This window comes from Aythya ferina, assembly GCF_964211825.1.
Source record: "Aythya ferina genome assembly, chromosome: 7".
NCBI lineage: Eukaryota > Metazoa > Chordata > Aves > Anseriformes > Anatidae > Aythya > Aythya ferina.
The window spans coordinates 5,313,687-5,333,001 of NC_140302.1; the positions used below are offsets into that span (position 1 = coordinate 5,313,687).

At 56.1% G+C, this 19,315-nt stretch overlaps 2 protein-coding genes across 5 annotated transcripts in view; both read right to left on the reverse strand.

Moving 5' to 3' along the window:
• Nucleotides 1-291: 291 nt before the first annotated feature.
• On the reverse strand, nucleotides 292-7,404 carry SLC29A3 (solute carrier family 29 member 3). 3 transcript variants are annotated; one of them, XM_084525931.1, is made up of 6 exons: nucleotides 7,358-7,404; nucleotides 6,473-6,716; nucleotides 3,530-3,612; nucleotides 3,036-3,262; nucleotides 2,235-2,397; nucleotides 292-2,042 (listed from the first exon to the last, which is right to left on the reverse strand). In XM_084525931.1, the coding sequence occupies exons 2-6, from the start codon at nucleotides 6,710-6,712 to the stop codon at nucleotides 1,391-1,393; spliced, it is 1,365 nt and encodes a 454-aa protein (XP_084382057.1). In that variant the 5' UTR covers nucleotides 6,713-6,716; nucleotides 7,358-7,404; the 3' UTR covers nucleotides 292-1,390. The 3 variants fall into 3 exon arrangements, with proteins under 3 accessions (XP_084382057.1, XP_084382056.1, XP_084382055.1); XM_084525930.1 differs by lacking the exon at nucleotides 7,358-7,404 and adding an exon at nucleotides 7,063-7,257; XM_084525929.1 differs by lacking the exon at nucleotides 7,358-7,404 and adding an exon at nucleotides 7,032-7,257.
• A 2,634-nt stretch (nucleotides 7,405-10,038) lies between these two features.
• Nucleotides 10,039-19,315, reverse strand: part of UNC5B (unc-5 netrin receptor B) — a 37,591-nt gene continuing 28,314 nt past the window's right edge. Inside the window, exons 5-17 of one of the 2 annotated variants that reach the window (XM_084525097.1) lie at nucleotides 18,887-19,067; nucleotides 18,569-18,736; nucleotides 18,220-18,384; nucleotides 17,208-17,240; nucleotides 16,169-16,363; nucleotides 15,634-16,026; nucleotides 15,360-15,447; nucleotides 15,109-15,277; nucleotides 14,752-14,985; nucleotides 13,936-14,085; nucleotides 13,631-13,795; nucleotides 13,354-13,532; nucleotides 10,039-13,148 (exon numbers count right to left, since the gene is read on the reverse strand). In XM_084525097.1, coding sequence (XP_084381223.1) covers nucleotides 12,980-13,148; nucleotides 13,354-13,532; nucleotides 13,631-13,795; nucleotides 13,936-14,085; nucleotides 14,752-14,985; nucleotides 15,109-15,277; nucleotides 15,360-15,447; nucleotides 15,634-16,026; nucleotides 16,169-16,363; nucleotides 17,208-17,240; nucleotides 18,220-18,384; nucleotides 18,569-18,736; nucleotides 18,887-19,067 — 2,289 coding nt within the window. In that variant the 3' untranslated portion in view covers nucleotides 10,039-12,979. The remainder of the gene's footprint in view (nucleotides 13,149-13,353; nucleotides 13,533-13,630; nucleotides 13,796-13,935; nucleotides 14,086-14,751; nucleotides 14,986-15,108; nucleotides 15,278-15,359; nucleotides 15,448-15,633; nucleotides 16,027-16,168; nucleotides 16,364-17,207; nucleotides 17,241-18,219; nucleotides 18,385-18,568; nucleotides 18,737-18,886; nucleotides 19,068-19,315) is intronic. The other variant, XM_084525096.1, reaches the window with a different exon arrangement.

The window sequence follows — 19,315 nt, forward strand, 5'->3', positions numbered from 1 at the left end:
TGGAGATGAGCAAGGCACTCACAAACCCTCTGAGAGGCTCTGGAGGCAGGGAGGAGCTGGCATCGCCCCGAGGACAGGCAGGGCACAGAAGAGGTCGGGCATCAGCTGGGTTATTTCTTCTGGGCAGAAGCTGCGACAGATGCAGCTCCTCTGCTCGCTGCCCTTTCATCCACCCCCTCTCTCCCTACCAGCTTCCAGGGTTCGTTTTCTGCCTTCAAGGCAACAGCAAAAGACCTGAGAGCATCACCTGCACATCTCCCCCCAAAAACTGCTCCAGACAGACACCAGCACTTACACAGTATCAAGAATTAACTTTATTAGTGACAGTACCAGACAATCAAGTCCTGTCTTGAGAGGTATTTGGTCACTTCCCTCTGTAACATCACGGAGAGGATGAGTGGAGCAGCCCATAATTAGCAGGACCTCCTAACCTGGCACCGGGCAGTTCAGGAACCTGCCCAGCACGAGACCTCCCCCCTTAAAAGCCCACCGAGGCCACCTGAAGCTGAAGACTTGAATATTTGAGATGCCACCTGCAGGTGCTCAGCCCTGGGTATTTCACACCTGCAGGCAAGAAGCATCTTGCACCCAGAGCAAGTCAGTGTCCCACCAGGGAAATATTAAAGCCGTCGCCAGTGCTTGTGCACTGCAGAGCCTCTGTGTGCAGAGTCATGGCCCGTACAGCTCAGCCTCTGTACCACGTGCCCTGTAAATTTTCCACCCGTGTCAGGATTTTATGATTTAAAAAAAAAAAAAAAAAAAAAAATCACCTGTAAAGCAAAGCTGCACGTGCATCGCCCAGGAGCCCAAACGATGCCAAGCATCGTGCTTCGTCTCTGTAAGTGGCGTGGGGTTAAACCCAGTGGGCTACGAAGAAAATAAGAGAGATCTGTTATTCTTCCAATAATTCTAGTCACCAGGTCTTGCAGGAAGGGTTTTCCACGGCTATTCCCCCCTGAGGCAGCAGCTGTAATGCCAAGCTATGCCACTGCCTCACCTCTCCCAGACCATAAATTTGAGAAAATAAATACAATAATTGCCTGCTTGCACAGAGCAGTTGAAGTGGCTTTGAAGCCCTCTGGGTGCCCCAGCACCTCACCCCCGGAGGCATTTGGGGTCCTCCTGCAGGAATGAACCAATTCACAGCTGCACCCGGTGGCACGGGGAGCCCAACAGCCACGGGCTGCTCTCAGCTGGAACAACACAAGCAAGCAGAAGTGCAAGTGAGAAAGTTCCCTTTCCTTGGGGAAATCCCCCTGAAACGATGCCTGCATTTTAAGGAGGGAGAGGTCTCTTTGGCCACTCTTTTGTCCCCCTGAGCTCGGGGCTGTTTGGTCCCTTGGCTTTGGTCCCCAGCTTGTCCTCGGGGGTGCTGCGGGGACACACGGCTCTAGATGAGGTGCACGACGAGCGCGGAGCACGCGGAGCCCAGGGCCAGCCCCAGCACCAGGTACAACGTCATCACCACCCCCGCTGCCTCGGCCAGCTCCTTCGGCACGATTTTGGGGCCGTAGACGATGGCCAGCGTGCCTAGGTAGCCGTTGCTGAGCCCCAGCAGCGCCGTGAAGGCCACCGGGTAGGCGTCGTGGGCAAAGAGCACTGTCCGGATGTGAGCCCGGGGCTGGTAGTTGCTGAGGATGAAGAGGGGGAGGAAGATGGTCCTGAGGAGGACCAGGGCGGGCAGCAGCTTGCTGTTGGGGCCGGGCACCTGGATCCAGGCAGTGATCTGCCGCCCGCACCAGTCGGCGAAGTTGTACAGGAGGAAGCTGGTGAGGGGCACGAAGTACTTGGTGCTCCACGGGCTCCCCGAGGCCTTCTGGACAGACTCGATGTTGGAGGAGAGGGACGGGAAGATGATGATGGAGATGAAGAAGACGTAGAAGAGGCAGAAGCCCAGGGTGGCTGTCTTACGCAGGATGGGGCGCAGCGGGGGGACGCTGGGCAGCGGCGCGGTGCCTCCTGGCTCTGCCTCGTCCCCCACGGGGCCACCAGGTAGCACGGTGGCTGGGGACGGGCTCTCCTGGTGGCTTCTCAAGTAATACCTAAAAATAAAAAGAGGAGGGAGTTCGTGAGCCTCGTGCAAAGTCATACGGGTGCTGGAAATCCGGGAGGGGTGCACGTCATCATCCTCTTCTCGCACCCCAGATGGGAAAAATTACAGAAAACAAAAGCAGTTTGGGGTTTTGGTCGGATGGCAACGTCCTGTGGGTGCTACCACCAAGCCCAGCCCGTACCTGGAGTACTCCAGGCGGGGCAGCAGGAGGTAGACCATGATGCAGATGACGATGAAGATGTCGGCGGTGAGGAAGTAAGCCAGGGCGCTGTCGGTCACGTCGGCCGCCGCTGCCAGGTCGACGAGGGACGCGATGGCGCTGAGCGTGCCGCCCATGGCCTGACCTGCCAGACAGATGTTTGTGGGGCACAAAGCATGCCCCAAAGCCAAAATCTGGCTCCCCAAAACCTGGCAAGGCACTGGAGCACCGGGCAGGCGCTGCCATGGTTCCCCTGCTCCTTAAAACACTCCTGTCTCAGCCCCAGGAAATGGAGACGGAGACTTTCTTCCATTTTTTCCCTTTCATCTCAGCCTCTCAGCCATCCTACTGCACATTCATACCACCTCCTTCCCCCCTTTTTCCCCTGCAGGGAACAAATTACAGCTCAGCTCGAGCCCTGGCAGCTCCAGAGGTCATTCCCCCAGGGACAGGGATGGTGAGGGTCTGTCCCTGCCGAGCCCCCGGCACTGAGCTTTTAGGGTATTTACAGAAATGAGAGTGCCAGCTCATGTGACCCCTTGTGCTTCTCGTTCAGCAACTTCCCTTTAGCCCAGCCTGCAAGTTTTGTGCGATTTTTTTTTTTTTTTAAAAAAGGAAAGTTTCTAAAATAAACACCGCGTGACGCAGGGATGGGAGGAAAAAAAAAAAAAGAAAAAACCAACGCACACAACTCAAGGGGACCCAGGAGCACGATCCCACCAGGCTGCCCATGCAGGAGGAGTCCACCAGCTCTGGGGGACATCAACCCTTGGGGACACGAACCTGAGATCAGTGCCTGCGAGTTCCTCATGGGGAAGCGGCTGCTCAGGCCCAGGATGCTGCTGGAGAAGACGGTGGAGGCGCCGCTGACCACGGCCACGCAGGCGAGGGTGAGGCCGAAGAAGAGGGGGGTCCAGGTGGACGTGTCGACCTTCACCAGCACCGTGATCACCAGGAAGACGGAGAGCATGAGGAAGAGCGAGGCCAGGATGCGGACGCTGGCGGGCACCCTGGGGACGGCGAGGAGGAACGGCATCATCCTTCACCCCAAACCCACCCCAAACCTGCACCTCGCTGCTGCCTCCCCATTTTATAACCCTAACGTGACGCAGAGAGCATCTCCTCTGCTCTGAGAAGGAGCAAATTGTGTTTAAAGTAAAGAAAATGAAGGATAAAGGGAGGTAATGAATTGTTTGAGAAATCACTTGTCCCACGGACTCACTTTTGGGGCAGAAAGGAGGCAGAGGAGAGGGGGAAGGTGCCCACCCCACACCTACCTGTTGACCAGCAGGAAGTTTCCGACCAGGCACAGCACCGAAGGCACAGTGGAAGCGATGGAGATGTAACTCTCAAAATAGTCCTGCCAGGAAAAAGGGGGGAAATAAATGGTCAGAGAGAACATTTTCGAGCAGAGGGATGTGATTTCCCCTCCTGGTCTCTCTCTCTGAAAGAGGCTGAGGCTCAGTGCACATTTACCCCGTGGGCTCATCCATCATTTGGGAAACCAGGCTGGAGCACGGGTCAATATCCAGCAGGCTGGTCACACGGCCAGTGGAGAAAACAGACACAGAAAGCAATAAAACTCAGCAAAAAGCAAGATTTCTGTGCCAAGACTGCATTTTCAACCCACTTTACGCATCATGCTGTTAAAACCCATCCGCTCCATCCTCCCTAAGGTCCCTAAAACCCCTTTTTGCCCTGGGAGTTCCAGCCAGCAGGTGGGACGATGTTTGCAGGGAGGACAACCTACATCTGAGACCCCAAATAAAATATTCCCTGGGTCCCCAGCAGCCATGGCCAGGGGGCATCCGGCTCCTTTGCTCTCCCTGCCACAGGTTTTCCTGCAGCTTTGCGCTGCAGTCTCTTAATCAGTTTGCAAGCACGTTAATTTGTTCTTCCCCATCAAGGGCTTTACTGAAAGCGACGAGAAATGTAATAATTGCTCCTGGAGGGGCCGCATATGCAGAGACATAAACACCTGCAGCTACTGCATCAGCTCGGGGAAAAGCAGCAGGATCCAAGCTTCACAGCCACGCACTGAATTAGGGGAGAACAGACAAAGCGACCTGCTAAAACTAAGCCTTATTTACCAAACTACCTCCCCAAAAAAAGAAAAAAAAAAAACACGGATATTTAGAACGCTTTCAAGTTCTTTTTTTTTTTGAGGCCTGTGGGGGGGAACAAAGCTTTAGGAAGCCTTCCACCAAGCAGAAGTACATCCATTTTTAAACCACTTGGTGTTTAAACCACTCAGTGTGCCCGTTTTTAAACCACTCGGTGTTGCCCTAGATCCCAATTTGCGAGCTCAGAAGCCAGCAGGATTACGTTGTACCACTGAGGAGCAGCGAGCACCAGAGCATCACCATGCCCAGCAGACGTGTCGGGCTGGAATCACAAACCACCTGCAAGCTTCAAGTCCTTGCCACGGCCAGATTTCTTTCCAGGGCAGAAACAGGGGCTGACGGCTTCATTTTCGAGGAGACTCAACCAGCACAAAAGACTCAGGTTGCTCTGAACTGAAGGAATTAAAAATCCTCACACCCAGCAGCATCCCGTACGCATTCGCACACGGACACATCACCAAGGAAGAAAAACTTGACCGTGCCCTTACACCAACAAAGGCACCAGGGGACAAAAGCCCCGCATGGAAAGAGGAGAAATAATCTTTTTCAACAAAGAAATGGCAGATCTGATCAGGGGTACCTTCAAAACAAGAGGTTTTAGGATGAAGATGTTGGTGTGGGAGGAAAATAAAGTCTTTTGGGTGGGCCGCCTTCCAGCCCACTGCTGCCCCAAGCGTAAAGCAGGGCTCTTGTGGTGCTGGGAAAGCTTTCGAGGAAAAGCATAATATACAAAATAAAGAGTATTTTTAAAACCTAGCACTGTTTGTTTGTGCTAAGCCATTTCTGAGCAGGAAAAACTGGAAGTTAAGTGCTGAGATCCCAGAGAAATCCACCTGCGGGATGCACCTTCAGAAACACAGCAACAAAACTTACTCGGAAGGAAAAAATCCGACAAAAAGCAGCAGGAATCAGCAATATCCACCTATTTAGCTTGAAACTGGCTGCTCCAAACCTCACCTCCTGCGGGCGTGATGGGGAGGAGGGTCCCCTTCGCACCCTGCTCCGGGCGTTAAAATCAGCCCAGCTCCGGATGCTGGTCAGAAAGCACGGAGGAAATGTGGATGTTACATCCAGCTCTGCCCTCGTTAATGAAAAATGTGCCCAAACCACCTGGACGAGCCAGGCAGCAGGAGGGCTGGCTGTGGGCTCATGACGCCGACGGTTTTTCCAGCCACAAAGAAATGGCATCACTCCATGCAGCAAGCATGAGGAGGTGAAGGGAGGCCACACAGGGGTGATTTTGGGTGGCTCCTGGGTGGCTGTGTGTCAGGGACGATTCTCCGACCAGCAGCTGGATCTCAAGATGGCAAAACTCTGAAAATAAAACTGAGTTCGGGTGCTTGCGGCACCGGCGGTGGCTTTACTGCCCTCCAAAGGGAGAAAACAGCAAGGAAAAGGAGGAGCAAAAGGTGTTTTGGGGGAGAAAAAGTGCTTTGTGACCCCCTTGCTAGCAAAGCCAGCTGCCCCTGGGTGGCACATCCAGCTCCCCGTCCTACACACCAGCAGCCTGATGTTTATGGCAGGAGATGCTCTGGTCACCCCTGCCAGACCTCAAAGCCGTAAAGCATCCCGGGCTTTAGCAAACCCTGTCCTCCTGCAAAACCCTGCTGCTGTGGCTGCCATCACCTCCAAACAGCCACTGCAAGGAAAAAAAAAAAAAAACAAAAACACTTAAAACGTGTTCGGTGCCCTGCCAGGAGTTCAGAGCAAGTCAAAACCCAACTGCAAGCCCGGCCCTCCCGGAGCTAGGCTGAGGAAACACACAAAAGGATTGTGTAGAAACCATCCTAGGAAGGGCAGGCTAAGTGATTTTTTTTAATGCACCATAGATCCGTGCCCTAGCACATCAAACACAGGTAAGGGTCAGGCCACAAACCACTACAACTTTTAATTTTAGTTATTTTTCTTGCCAATATTTTCGCTCCCCCAGTAAATCCCTGCCCTAGGCCGGCAGCACACAAAACCCCAAAGGATGCTCACCCACCTGTTGGGAAGGGAAAAGGAGCGAGTTCAGGTGGAAAGCGGCTGTTTTGGCCCTAAAAACCTAGGGGCAGCTGCTCCTTTGGGCACGCCGACCCGCAGCGGCCGTGCACTCACCCGCAGGTCCGAGGGCGCCCGTCCCGCTTGCTCGGAGCAGTTTTGCAGCTTATATGCCCAGTAGTGCTTGGCGGTGATGAAAAAGTTCCAGGGCAGCAGGGAACCGATGCCCAGCAGGAAAAAAATAACGTAAGCCCCATTGGGGTGGTCGCCCGGCTTTCGCCCGCCGGGTCTGTTCACCGAAGGCTCCTCCAGCAGGGGCTCATCGTCCGGGGGAAAGGTGCTGGCTGCCGGCTGCATGGTGCTGCAAGACAACCCTAAACAGGCTGTTATAGTGTAAGGATGATTAGTTGTTGGGACAAGGCAAGTTGAGGAGCTGTACGGGGTCAAAGCGGGGCGTGGGACCCCAAAAAAAACACAGGAGAGGGGCAATGGAGACAGGCAGGTGCAGCAGCGTTGCAGGGCAGGTGATCATTAACCAGCCCCGTGGCCTTGAATTCACTTTCCCCCTTGCAAAACAAGAACTCTCTGCCCCTACAAGGACAAAACCCCATAAATAACAACCTGGGAGCCCCCAGCCCTTTGCACCGAGACCCCCAAAGCAAGCTTTGCAAGCGACCTGAAAGCACCCAGGAGGGCTCGCCACCCACCCCAGCATCTCCCCAAGGCTCCTCCGGACCCGGTCCCCCAGCGGGGTCTTTGGGGGCAGGTTTGGGAAGGAAAGGGCCAGCCCCAAACCCCGCTGAGCACCACCCGCTTTGCACCACCCTCCCCGGGGTGGAGGCAGGGAGGCCGGGCTGAGGCCAAAATGCCGGAAATGGAGGATTTTGCAGAAAAAAAGCCACCAAAAAAAACCATAAAATTCGAGCTGTGGATGGGGTGGGAAGAACCCAGCGCCCCTACATCCCCCTCCCCGCAGCCCTACAGCCCCCCCGCCCCACTCACCCGAGCCGAGCCGAGCCGGGCCGAAGCTCCGCCCACTTGGAGGCGTGGCCCCGCCCCAATTAGCACCGCCCTAATTAACCCCAGCCCCCAGTTAGCCCCGCCCCCTTCATTTTTCCTCTTCCCCGCCCCTTTTCCCTTTTTTTCCCCTATATCCCTCCCCTTTCCCTTCACTTTTTCCCACACTTAAAAAAAAAATCACGTTTTTCTCTCATTTTTCCCCCACTTAAAAAAAAAAATCACTTTTTTTCTCTCCTTTTTCCCCCATTCTTTATAAAACCCTCACTTTTTTTTTTCTCCCCCACCCCCTTTTTTTTTCCATTCTGAAGCCCCTGAGGCCACAAGGGATGGGGAGCATCTTCGGGATGAACATGGCCACAAAGTCCTCATTTTACAGAATCACAGAATCACAGAATTTTCTAGGTTGGAAGAGACCTCAAGGTCATCGAGTCCAACCTCCAACCTAACGCTAACAGCCCTCCACTAAACCATATCCCTAAGCTCTACATCTAAACGTCTTTTGAAGACTTCCAAGGATGGTGACTCCACCACTTCCCTGGGCAGCCTGTTCCAGTGCCTCACAACCCTTTCAGTGAAGAAGTTCTTCCTAACATCTAGCCTAAAACTCCCCTGGCTCAACTTAAACCCATTCCCCCTCGTCCTGTCACCAGGCACGTGGGAGAACAGGCCAACCCCCACCTCGCTACAGCCTCCCTTGAGGTACCCATAGAGAGCGATAAGGTCGCCCCTGAGCCTCCTCTTCTCCAGGCTGAACAAGCCCAGCTCCCTCAGCCGCTCCTCGTAGGACTTGTTCTCCAGGCCCCTCACCAGCTTCGTCGCCCTTCTCTGCACCCGCTCAAGCACCTCCATGTCCTTCTTGTAGCGAGGGGCCCAAAACTGAACACAGTACTCGAGGTGCGGCCTCACCAGAGCTGAGTACAGGGGGACGATCACCTCCCTAGCCCTGCTGGTCACGCTGTTCCTAATACAAGCCAGGATGCCGTTGGCCTTCTTGGCCACCTGAGCACACTGCTGGCTCATATTCAGCCGACTGTCCACCATCACTCCCAGGTCCTTCTCTGCCTGGCAGCTTTCCAACCATTCCTCTCCCAGCCTGTAGCTCTGCTTGGGGTTATTGCGCCCCAGGTGCAGGACCCGGCACTTGGCCTTGTTAAACTTCATGCAGTTGACCTCAGCCCATCGGTGCAGCCTATCCAGATCCTCCTGCAGAGCTTTCCTACCCTCAAGCAGATCGACACACGCACCTAACTTGGTGTCATCTGCGAACTTACTGAGGGTGCACTCGATGCCCTCGTCCAGATCATCGATGAAGATATTAAAGAGGACCGGCCCCAGCACCGAGCCCTGGGGGACGCCACTAGTGACTGGCCTCCAACTGGACTTGGCTCCATTCACCACGACTCTTTGGGCCCGGCTATCCAGCCAGTTTCTAACCCAACGAAGCGTGCGCCAGTCCAAGCCAAGAGCAGCCAGTTTCTTGAGGAGAATGCTGTGGGAGACGGTGTCAAAAGCCTTGCTGAAGTCAAGGTAGACCACATCCACAGCCTTTCCCTCATCCACCCAGCGCGTCACTCTGTCATAGAAGGAGATCAGGTTCGTCAGGCATGACCTGCCTTTCATAAAGCCATTTTGCAGCATCCTATAAACGTGACTTCACTGCAAACCCCCATTTCCCCCATTTTACGTGTCCCCCAGCACCAGCCACCTCCACGAACCCTAAAGGGCGGCAGAACCCTAACCAAATCCCCCAAGACTCCATGTTTTTTTTTTTTTTTAAAGCACCCAAGCAGAAGCCCACCACCAACCCATGTCCCCCACCAGCTGTGCACTGAGCTGGAAATGGTTTGGAGGGGCACGGGGAAGGGGGCTCCAGGGGTTTCTCCTTTGGGATTTTCATCCACGTTGACGTGCCAGGCTGGGAAAGCACCTGAGGAGTGGGTGCAGCCTCTCGGGGTCAGTAACCCATGGGATCTGAGGGATTTGCCTGATATTTCTGACCTGCTGCGGTTGATCACATCAAAAAACCCAGTGCTGGAGAAGAGCCTCGGGTCACATCAGCACATGGGGCTGTGAAAGTGAGCGGGGTCAGCTGAGCCAGGCTGGGGCTTCGTCGGTCCCCCAGGTGAAAGTTCCCCCCATTCAAGGGCTGCTCAGCACCACGGGGCGGCTCCGGTCAGGTTTTAGGGATGTTCCCATGCTCATAACGCATTTGGGGCTGTGTCCCATTTGTTCCCATTTCCTTCATCAGCTGCAGATTCGGAGAGGGCCAGTAGTGCCACCCCCTGGTGGCACCTTTCTCCCTGCAGCTGGGTGAGCGGAGTGGCCCTGGCAGGGCGACCCTCACCGTGTCCTGGCAAGCCCACCTGGCTGGGTTCCTCTGGCCAGAGGGACACAAGATCCTTTGGGATTGCCACACCTCTGGAAAAAGAAGCAGCACCCAGGGTGATGGTGAGGGACCAGAGCTGAGCTCAGAGAAACTTGCTTGTAGGGAAGAGTGATGGATGGAGGGGTGGCCGTGCTGCACGAGGGTCCCCACATCCCCTCCCCAGGGGCACCGAAGGTCCTGCAGGGCCTCAAGGGGCAGCGGAGCCAAGGGGATGCTGCACAAAGCTCCTGCAGGCGCCACCGAGTGATGAACGCAGGAGGAGAAAAGAGATGGGCTATTTTTTTTTTATTAGACTAGGAAATATAATTTATTGCATAAAAATTAATTTGTTACAATAGGAATGCTAAACTTTATTTACAGTTCTTTACAGAATAAACAGACGCGGGTGGAGAGGATGCCCGTCCCCTGGGCACATAAATACAGGGACAGGTCGCAGAGCGAGGGGCGGCTGCTGCCGGCACGACACGGCCCCAAAAGGACGGGGGAGACGAACACAGGTGGATGGGGTGGGCAGGACAGGACGGACGGACGGACAGGCACCGCGAGGTCCGCGGAGCAGAATGAGAGCGAGAGAGATTCAGAAAAGGGCAGCTCGCCTCCCACTGAAGCCCTGGGTAACGCCAGCAGCCACGGCGCGAGCGCAATTCTTCATTTTTTCCCCCCAAATTCGCTTATCCCCCTCGGCTCAGGGGTGGGGTGCCACTCATGGGATGCTTAAATGCAACCTAACGGAGAGAGAAAGCCCTTCCTAGGTGGCAAGGGGAGTCACCTACAAGTCTTCCCACCTTCAGTTTCCAACCTGGTGGAAAATCCAGTCCGGAGAGTAAAGCAGGGAGACAGCGGAGGAGCTGGAGGGAGGGAGCTGGGACCTGTCGGATGCCCCAAGCCCCTCGCTGGTTGTTTTTAAGGAGTGCTGTGTGGGTTGGGTTCACAGCTGCCAAGAAATGCATCTGAGCGTTTGACCCACCTGTGGTTTTTGCATGTCTGAAGGTCTGCGTGTTCATTGCAGACTTCAAAAAAGGCTGAGCAACACACACACACCAAAAAAAGCCCCTTGGCAGAGCCTGCACGCTTCCCCCCCCTGAGAAATTCGGGCTCCTGGCTGTGATTTCACCCAGCACACAGCCTGATGACACCAGGATGCGCTGGGTTAGCACACCAAGCCTCTCATCTTGCCAAAAACAACCCTGTGAAGACGCTTGCAATACTGAAAGCTTCTCCCACGCCACCCTGTGATGATGCTCTCGGTTTGTATCCTGGGCTTTGCACCGCAAAGCCTTGCAGCCCGAGGCAGGAGCTGCCCTCCAGGCTCTGCTCTTAATACTTCCATCGACGGAGGGTCCACAGCCACAGCCTTGCTGTGTGGTCTGGTCTAATCCTGAGCTTCTCATCCCCTTCCTATTTCTTTATTTTTCAACGGAGAAATTTCTAAGATACCACAACCACCGAGTAAATACTTCTATCTGCAGGTAGTCTCAATGTTTAGCCTTCACCCAGACACTGTATCTCTGTGATGAACCTCGTTACCTGTTGATCACTTTCCATCCATCGCACAACTTCTCCCTCCACTGTTATAACAAGTCCATTACAAAAAAAAAAAAAAAAAAAAAAAGGGGGGAGAAAATAAAGGAGGTGCAACGGGACGGAAACCCGATGCTGCCTCTCCAAAAGCTAAGAGGCGTAGCCTGCCTTGCAGCTTGGAGACCCTTCCTCACCAGCGAGGTAGAACTCAGCACAGGACCAAAAGCAACCCGAATAAAGCACGCTAACAGCTCCACTGGTGTTTCTTCCAACCCCAAACGAGAAAGCAGCTCTTCAAAATGCTGGGCAGCACGGGGCACAGCCGTCCTATCAAGGGGCTATGTGCGAACACGGAGCAGCCCTATGAGACCCAGCAGGATAAACCCTTGGGGCTTCGTCCTCGGAGCCCACGCAGGAGCGGGGCAGCCCCGCCGACCTCACCCAAAGCAGCCCCCAGCCCCAAAACTCCCTCCCCGCATCCCAGCCGAAATACTGACTCAAAACCAGGGACTCCGCAGCGCTGCGGTCTGCCGGGGCCTGCCTCCCGGCCTGCCTCCTCATGACCGTGCCACCTCCGGGCATGAACTGCAAACATCTGGGGGTTTTTGTTACCAATAAAATAAAATAAAATAAAATAAAATAAAATAAAATAAAATAAAATAAAAACACAAAACCCACCACTTTGGCCTGTGTGTCAGTGCAGGGCTGAAGTCTTTGGTTTGTATTTATGTATAATAAAGGCGCAGTCGCCCTAAAAAGCTCCCCCAAAACTACGCTGGGGAAGAATTCATTAAAAAACCCAATGAATTCGGCATCCCCTACTGCCACCAGCAACGAAGGAGACAGAGCCCAGTGATGGAGGAGGAGGAGGACCAGGAGAGCATCCAGCATGGTGCTGAGAACAGGGACACTACCTCGGGATGGTCCTGAAGGAAAACCAGCGAGAAAAACCAGGCAGCATCCCTGCAGCCATGTTTGTGGGGGACGCTGCTGCCAGGAAGGGGGACTTGCAATGAAAATCTCAGGGAGGGTCTCAGCTTGCCCTGAAGCACGGGGCATAGAGGCACTTAACCCGACGGACTTCCCGGGGGTCCCAGGACATGTAAACAAGTTTTGCTCCACTCGACCACATGCTTTCCCTACAGAAGAGCGCTCATTTAAATCTCTCTCTCTGCCACTCTGACCACAACAGTGCTCTTCCTCTCTCACACACACAGAAAAAAAGATTTATAAATCTTTTTTTTTTTTTTTTTCTGTATTTTTTTTAAAAGGAGTCATCCAAAGATCTGGATAATAAATTATTTGCGTTTCCTAAGAAACTGTTTTTTTTTTCTTTTCCTTTTTTTCTTCCTTTCCTACTTGCCTTATGAAGCTGCCTGAAGCCTTTGACAGAAGTAAGCCGCTTGCCTAGACTGGACTCGCCTCTTCGATGCAGAAATGCCATCAAAGGAGGAGGAGAACCGGAGGGGAGGGGAACCCACACGCACAAGGAGAAGGAAAGCCCCCGCCGCCCCGACCCGAGAAGCCCCAATTCCCCCAGCACCACCCAAAAACGGCCGGGAGGAGGAGGAGGAACGCTGCGTAACACTTGAATTGCTTGTAAACGGTGAGGATCGGTCTCTAAGGCTGGCAGTGACGTGGGGAAGGATCAACGGGCACCCTCGGCCCTTCCTCGCTCAGCCACCGCGCGGGGAGCGTCAGCAGCAGTCGCCCTCCGTGGCCATGACCACCAGCATCTCGCTCTTGCCCATCTCTTCTAAGGCACTGGCCAGGGTGTTGAGATCGCCGTCGTCTTGGTGCTGGGCTTCCCACAAGTCCAGGAGCACCCCGGTGGGGCTGGCTTTGGTGGCGAAGTAGTTCAGGTACCTGCGGGGGAGAGGCAGAGGGGTAGGCCCGGGTTGACCTGCTGTCCTTCGGGGGCAAACTACCAAGGGCCAGCTCAACACAAGGAGATCCCCCCACCACAGGTGTAACTCTGCCTAGGTGTACCCCAACTTATAGGTGGACATCTGTAGGTGGACATAACGTGGCTGGACACAACCCAGCCCCGACAGAGCACGGGGACACCCACCGGTCCATGGAGAGCTTCTGGGCGAGAAGTCTCCAGTCGTTCCCCCTGGCGTTGGGGGCGTCCAGGCTGCTGCAGATTTTCTGCCGGATGGACAGGGGGATTTTGAAGGCGTAGGGTCCCAGCTGGGTGGTGGGGGCACTGCTGTGGTGCGAGTGGAGGGTGTCGAAGGAGCCGGCGTGCTGCGAGGGGAAGGGCAACGTGAGACGTTTTGGGGGAGAGCTGGGAGAAGCCACCCATCTTTGCCCACATGTCCCCTTGCCATTCCCTGCCCGCTCACCTCTCCCAGCGTGACGTGGAGCTGGAAGATCTGCCCTTCCCCTTCCACCTGCCGCACGCAGATCTTGCAGGTGAGCTCGGTGGAGGCCTGGCTGTACCTCTCCAGCGTGAAGGTGCAGTGCAGGGCTCGCTGGCTGCCGCTCCAGATGTGGTAGAAGGGGATTTCCTGCAGGCCACCAATGCACGGGATCAACGAGGGGGAAATCCCATCTCTGGCCACCCCGTGGGGATAAGGTGGGACAGAGGGACCCCACAGACAGCATCCCACTGGGAAACGAGAACTGGTGCCCCTCTGCGGCACCTCACCTGGTACTTGGCCAGCAGCTTGCTCCTCCACAGCGAGTGGGGGATGTCGTGGATGGAGAGGCGCAGGTTGTGGTAGCTGTCCTTGAAGGGCAGCGGCTTGGGCTCCTCCAGCAGGTAACCACCCAGTGTCCGCTCCAGCTCCAGCACCTCCTGTGGGCAGCAGGACACCAAGAGCTCGTCAGCTCACCCCGCTCACTGACCTGACCTCCCTTTGGGGTTTTGTAACTTGTAACTGACACAGAAGGGCCGGGTGCTTCCAAGAACCCCCTCCCCAGGTGCCACCCTACCTGTTTTTACCACAATCCCACTGTCCCACCAGCAACTCTTAGGAGAGAAACAAAATCCAGGCAGCAGAGCGCTGCCTACACCTCCACCTAGAGGCACTACGGCAATCCTGACGCGGCAGGACAAGGCACAGGGAATTAAATGGCCACGGTGCTCTGTGCAGCCAAAGCATCAAAACCTGAGCCCTTCATGTTGTGCTCAACGCTGTCTGTGCCGTGAAACCTCCCCAGGAGGGGAGAGAAGCACCTCCAAGCATCCAGAAGGACATGGAGAGCAGTAAACATGCTTATTATTTAAGCGCGGTCACTTTTCAGGGAGTTGCATCAGGCTGGCTCCTCCCTGGAGCAGCACCCTGCCGCCCTGGGAGGTGGTGGCACCCAGGGTGGCCTTCCCAAAACATCACCCTCCTGAAGCTACCAGACCTTGGCTGCATGAGGAAAACAAAGCACATTGGGGAACAAATCCCCAGACGGCACCCAAAGGCTGACATGAATCAGTGCTGGGTGAATGACAACCGGGTGTCTGTGGTACCTTCAGGGCGTCCGGCGTGTCCTCCAAGCAGTAGACCTTGAGGTTGTACTCCAGGGAGGTGCAGACGGTGGGGGCGAAGATGGCCAGCTGGAGCCTCTTGATGGCTGACCTGGAGTAGGACTCCCCCACGAAGACGTAGGTGCCCAGCTGGTCGAGCAGAACGTGGCAGGACTTGGCTTCCAGCTGGCAGTAGCAGGGGGTGTTGAGGGTCTCCTCATCCAGGGTCACGACTTCCTACAGGGACAGATGGGAAACCAAGGTTTGGGGTCAATCCTTTGCTCGGGAGGGGGTGCTAGAGGAGGTATCCCACAGAGCTCGTGGCCCTGGCTGACTGAAGAAGCAGGGCTCGCTTGTTACCTCCCAGTTTCCCTGGTGGGACTGTGTTTTCAGCTGGAAAATCCAGTCGGAGGAGGCGACGTCGGCGCAGTGGGGAATGGTCAAGACGACGGGGCGGCACAGCAGCAGGCCGGTGGGGCCGCAGGTCACCGCCGGGCTCAGCACCGTCTGCGTGCCTTCGGAGGGCAAGCTGGGGAGAGGGGGCACCCGTTGGAGCGAGGAGCCCCACGGTGGGCGATCGAAAGTGGAAGGGAGGGCACGGTGAGACTTACAGGGCGCTCTCCGCCTTGTTGATGACCAGGTACATCTCGTAGAACTTCCCCTGGGGGATGGCCCCGTGGGGCACCAGCAGGCTCACCCCTAGCACAGCACACACAGGTGTTAGATAGTCCCAAAATGATGGAGAAGCCATCCCCAGACCCCAAAAGGTGAACCCAAGGTGAGCTAGGGCACCCCAGCGCATCCCAGGGGGAACATCTCCAGATGTTCCTCAGCTGCACCACTCGCCCCAGCCAAAAACACCTTCCTCCCCAGCTCAGGGCTTACCCGTGCCAGGGATGGTGAGCCTTCCCCCTAGGTAGCCAAAAGTCCCGCTGGCGCTGCTGCCGTGCTCCCGGGGCAGGCCAAGGAGATGCTGGGAGCCCAGGGCTTTGCTCCGCACGTTCCCAAAATGCCCGTCCCTACTGCTGTCCCCTGGGTAGGTGCCAGTTGTGGGCCCCCCACCCAGCAAATCCGTCCCGTCGTGGAGGCCTGGCGCCGAGGAGGTGGTGGAGGAGTTGTAGACCTTGATCTTGAGGTTGGGCAAGGGGTCGAGGAGCGGGGAGTTGGTCATGGGGATCTTGTCGGAGGAGTCCTGCAGGGCGTACATGGGGCCGCGGTACACCCCGGCGCTGGCCGTCAGGTCAGGCTGCATGGAGGGGTGCAGCAGCTGCGGGTTGTCTGCGCGAGGAGGGAGGCATCAGTGGAAAATCAGGGGTGTAAAAGTGGGAGACACCTGCAGGAATCACCCCCAGGTGCCCCTGGAAAATGGGAGCTGGAGGCTCACCAGGAGGCTGCCCCCTGCGCGGGGCACGTCCCTTACCATGCCGAGATGTCTTGAAGTTGACCGGGTGGAAGCCCCCCGTCAGGGCAGCTGACGAGTCCGTGATGTCCGTGTCAAAATCCCGGCACCGCCGCCGGTACACCACCACCCCCACGGCCATCAGGATCACGATGAAGACGAAAATGGCCACCACCAGCCCAGCGTACAGGGCCACGTCGCCCGTGGCCTCCAGCACTGGGAGGGAGGAACGAAAGGGGGTGAAATGTTATGTTTATGCAGCTTGAACTCATAAAATCAACTGTAATATCCTAATATAGACAACCCCGAGCTCACAAAGCTCATACATACATGCCCATGCTACACGTCCACCTGGAAAGAGCAAGAGTTGACAGGAACAAGAAGTCAGATGCCACCACCCATGAGACGCAGACACAAGGTGCTGTGCGTGGCCACCAAGTAAATCCCTCTGGCAGCCAGATCTGAAGGCACAGAGCCCATCTTTCGCTCCTTCCTCCCTTCGTGCTGCCTGTACCGCTTTGTTTCTATGGTTTCATGCTCACACGAAGCCCTGCCCTCATGATCGCAACCACCTCAGGTCTATTTTGTTTCTGGGAGGTTTTTATCCAAAGGGAGAACTCGCACCACCCTACAGCACGAGCTACTCCAAGCCCCCCTGTTTCTGCCGAGCAAGCAGGGGGCTCTCCTCATCCTTACATCGCCCCATCTGGATGCCAAAACCAGAAACCCTGGAGCTGGGAGCACGGGGAGCATCAGGAAGAGTGCCCTTGGCTAGGGTGACGATGCCTGGAGCAGCTTTGGTGGAGCGATGCTGGACACCTCGTGCTGTACCCAAGAACTGCATGCAGCCAGCAGCAACAGGGGGGACAGGAGCAGGGGTGCGATAGCAAGCCGTAAAGCGTGGCACGTGATTTAAGGCACACAAAAATTTTGGGGGTAGGTTTTTAGTTGCTTCCCCTTCCCACCCTGCCCTTCCCTGGAGCCCTGCCATGGGGGAAACGGAACGAAACGGACGCGATGCAGAGCGAGGAAATAAAATGGCCATGAAATGAGCACTTACGGTGGCTTTTGGGTTCGCTTAGAACTCTTTTATCTGTTAGGAGAAACAAAGTTAGAAAAGAAAAGGTGATGACGGTGTGATGGCGGGGTGAAATGACGCAAAACACAGGCGCAGCTGGGCGGGTGCGTGGGGGCACGGGGAGCTCTGTGGGTGGCTCTGCTGCCACTGCGCCTTCACCAACCCCACTGCTGAGCTCTCCAAGAGCGAAGCGGCCACAGGATGTGTCCTGGGACACATGCCCCAAGCCCCTGCTCTAATGTGGATGCTGGAGCAGGAGGCTTTTGGGGATAAAGAAAGGGGAAATTGGTGTCATGCGGCAGCAGGTGGCAGCATCAGCCTTCGGTGCGCCCGCTTGGAGTGCAGCACACACTGGTAGTGGTGTTTTTTTCCCTAAAAACCTAGAAGCTAGCTGCTGCTTCAGAGCTCCTACTGAGCACTGACATTTTCGCAGCGGGGTTGAGAAAACCTGCAGGATTGCCCGCGCTGACAACAACCAGCACGGTTTCAGCAGACCCTGAACCTAGCACGGTTTCAGAAGGCCTGGTGGGACAGTGAGGTCCCACAGCAGGCACCAGAAATCCCCCAAACCTTTCTTTGCACTGGCCAAGAACTAGCTTTAAACTAATAAATTTTTAAAAACATGAGTGAATTTTTAAAAAATGCTAAGAAAACCTTTCTGGGGCCCTGCACAACCACCAGCAAGCCTTGCTTCAGGAAGGCGCTGAGCACCTCCATGGGCACGGAAAGCTGAGACACCCCTCAACCCCACCACCCTGGAGACCTTCAACCCAAGACTTTCCATTTTTTTGGCCCTTTTTACACGCTGATCCTCCCCCTCTGAGCCCATCACCCTTTTCTGAAGGCCAACAGCCTTGCTGCAACCAAAACTGATGTCTCCGACCCACGCACTGTGGGGACCGCAGAAGCAAGAGGAGCAGGGCCACCATCCTCTCCGGGCCACCATCCTCTTGGGGCCACTGCCCCTGTCCCCTCAGCCTCCCCACACACTCACTGTGCAGGCAGAGCCCGTCGGTGCAGTTTTTGGAGTCGAGCAGCACGCCGCTGCAGTCCTTGCCGCCGTTGCGGGGGGCCGGGGCAGCGCACTCGCGGCTGCGCCAGTGGGTGCACTCGGTGCTGCAGGCCGACCACTTGCTCCACTCCGTCCACGCGCCATCCACTGCGGGCCACCAAACACAGACACCGGGCTGGGGACGCTTCGGTACGGCCCCCCCAGGATGGGGAACGAGCGTCTCCAGCAGAGGAAAAGTGCCCGCTCCTGAGCCCCTCTCCTTGGGGAGCGGGAGCACGGGGGGACCGTGGAAGCCGGGGGTAGGACCTCGGGTTTCTTAAGTGCCCCTTACCTGGGCAGAGGGTGGTGCAGGTTATTTTCTGGAAGGGCTGCCCGTCGCAGAAGGAGCCGCCGTTGAGCGGTGCGGGGTTGGTGCACGTCCGCGTGCGCTTCTGCCAGCCCCGGCCGCAGCGGTTGTTGCACGGAGACCACTCGGACCAGGTGGACCAGCCCCCGTTCACTGCAGGAGGAGAGGGACACGTCAACACCCAAAACCACAGCGACCACGCCGAAAGAGCCCAGCAGGGAAGGTGCAGACAGAGCTAAAAGAATGGTTCACCCCCACCCCGGGTCGCAAACACGGCCCCTTCCCGATGGCGAGGGTGGGTACCGTAGACGATGACGGCGGCCGTGGTGCTCCGGCGCTTGGCCACGATGTTCTTGGCCATGCAGGTGTAATTGGCAGTGTCCAAGAGGCGGGCCTGCTTGATGATGAGGTTGTGATCGATGGTGATGAGGAAGTTGGTGTCCTGGGTGGGATCGATGACGTCCTCGTTCCTCAGCCACTCCACCTGGCAAGAGGAAAGGGTAGGATGGGGGGAGGACGCGTGGGAGGACGGTGATTAAGCTGAGCAGGAACTTGGCCAGGAAAAGCACATCGTAGGTGTAGTGGAAATGCCCATCCCACATGCTTCCCCCACCAGGATGGTCTGCAAAGGGCCCCAAATTAAGCCACGACCCAGCTGCTTCAACGCTCGCTGAAATCTCTTGGTGCCAACGAGGCACAAGAGGTCTGCGTTGGCATGAAGAGCGCGCCAAG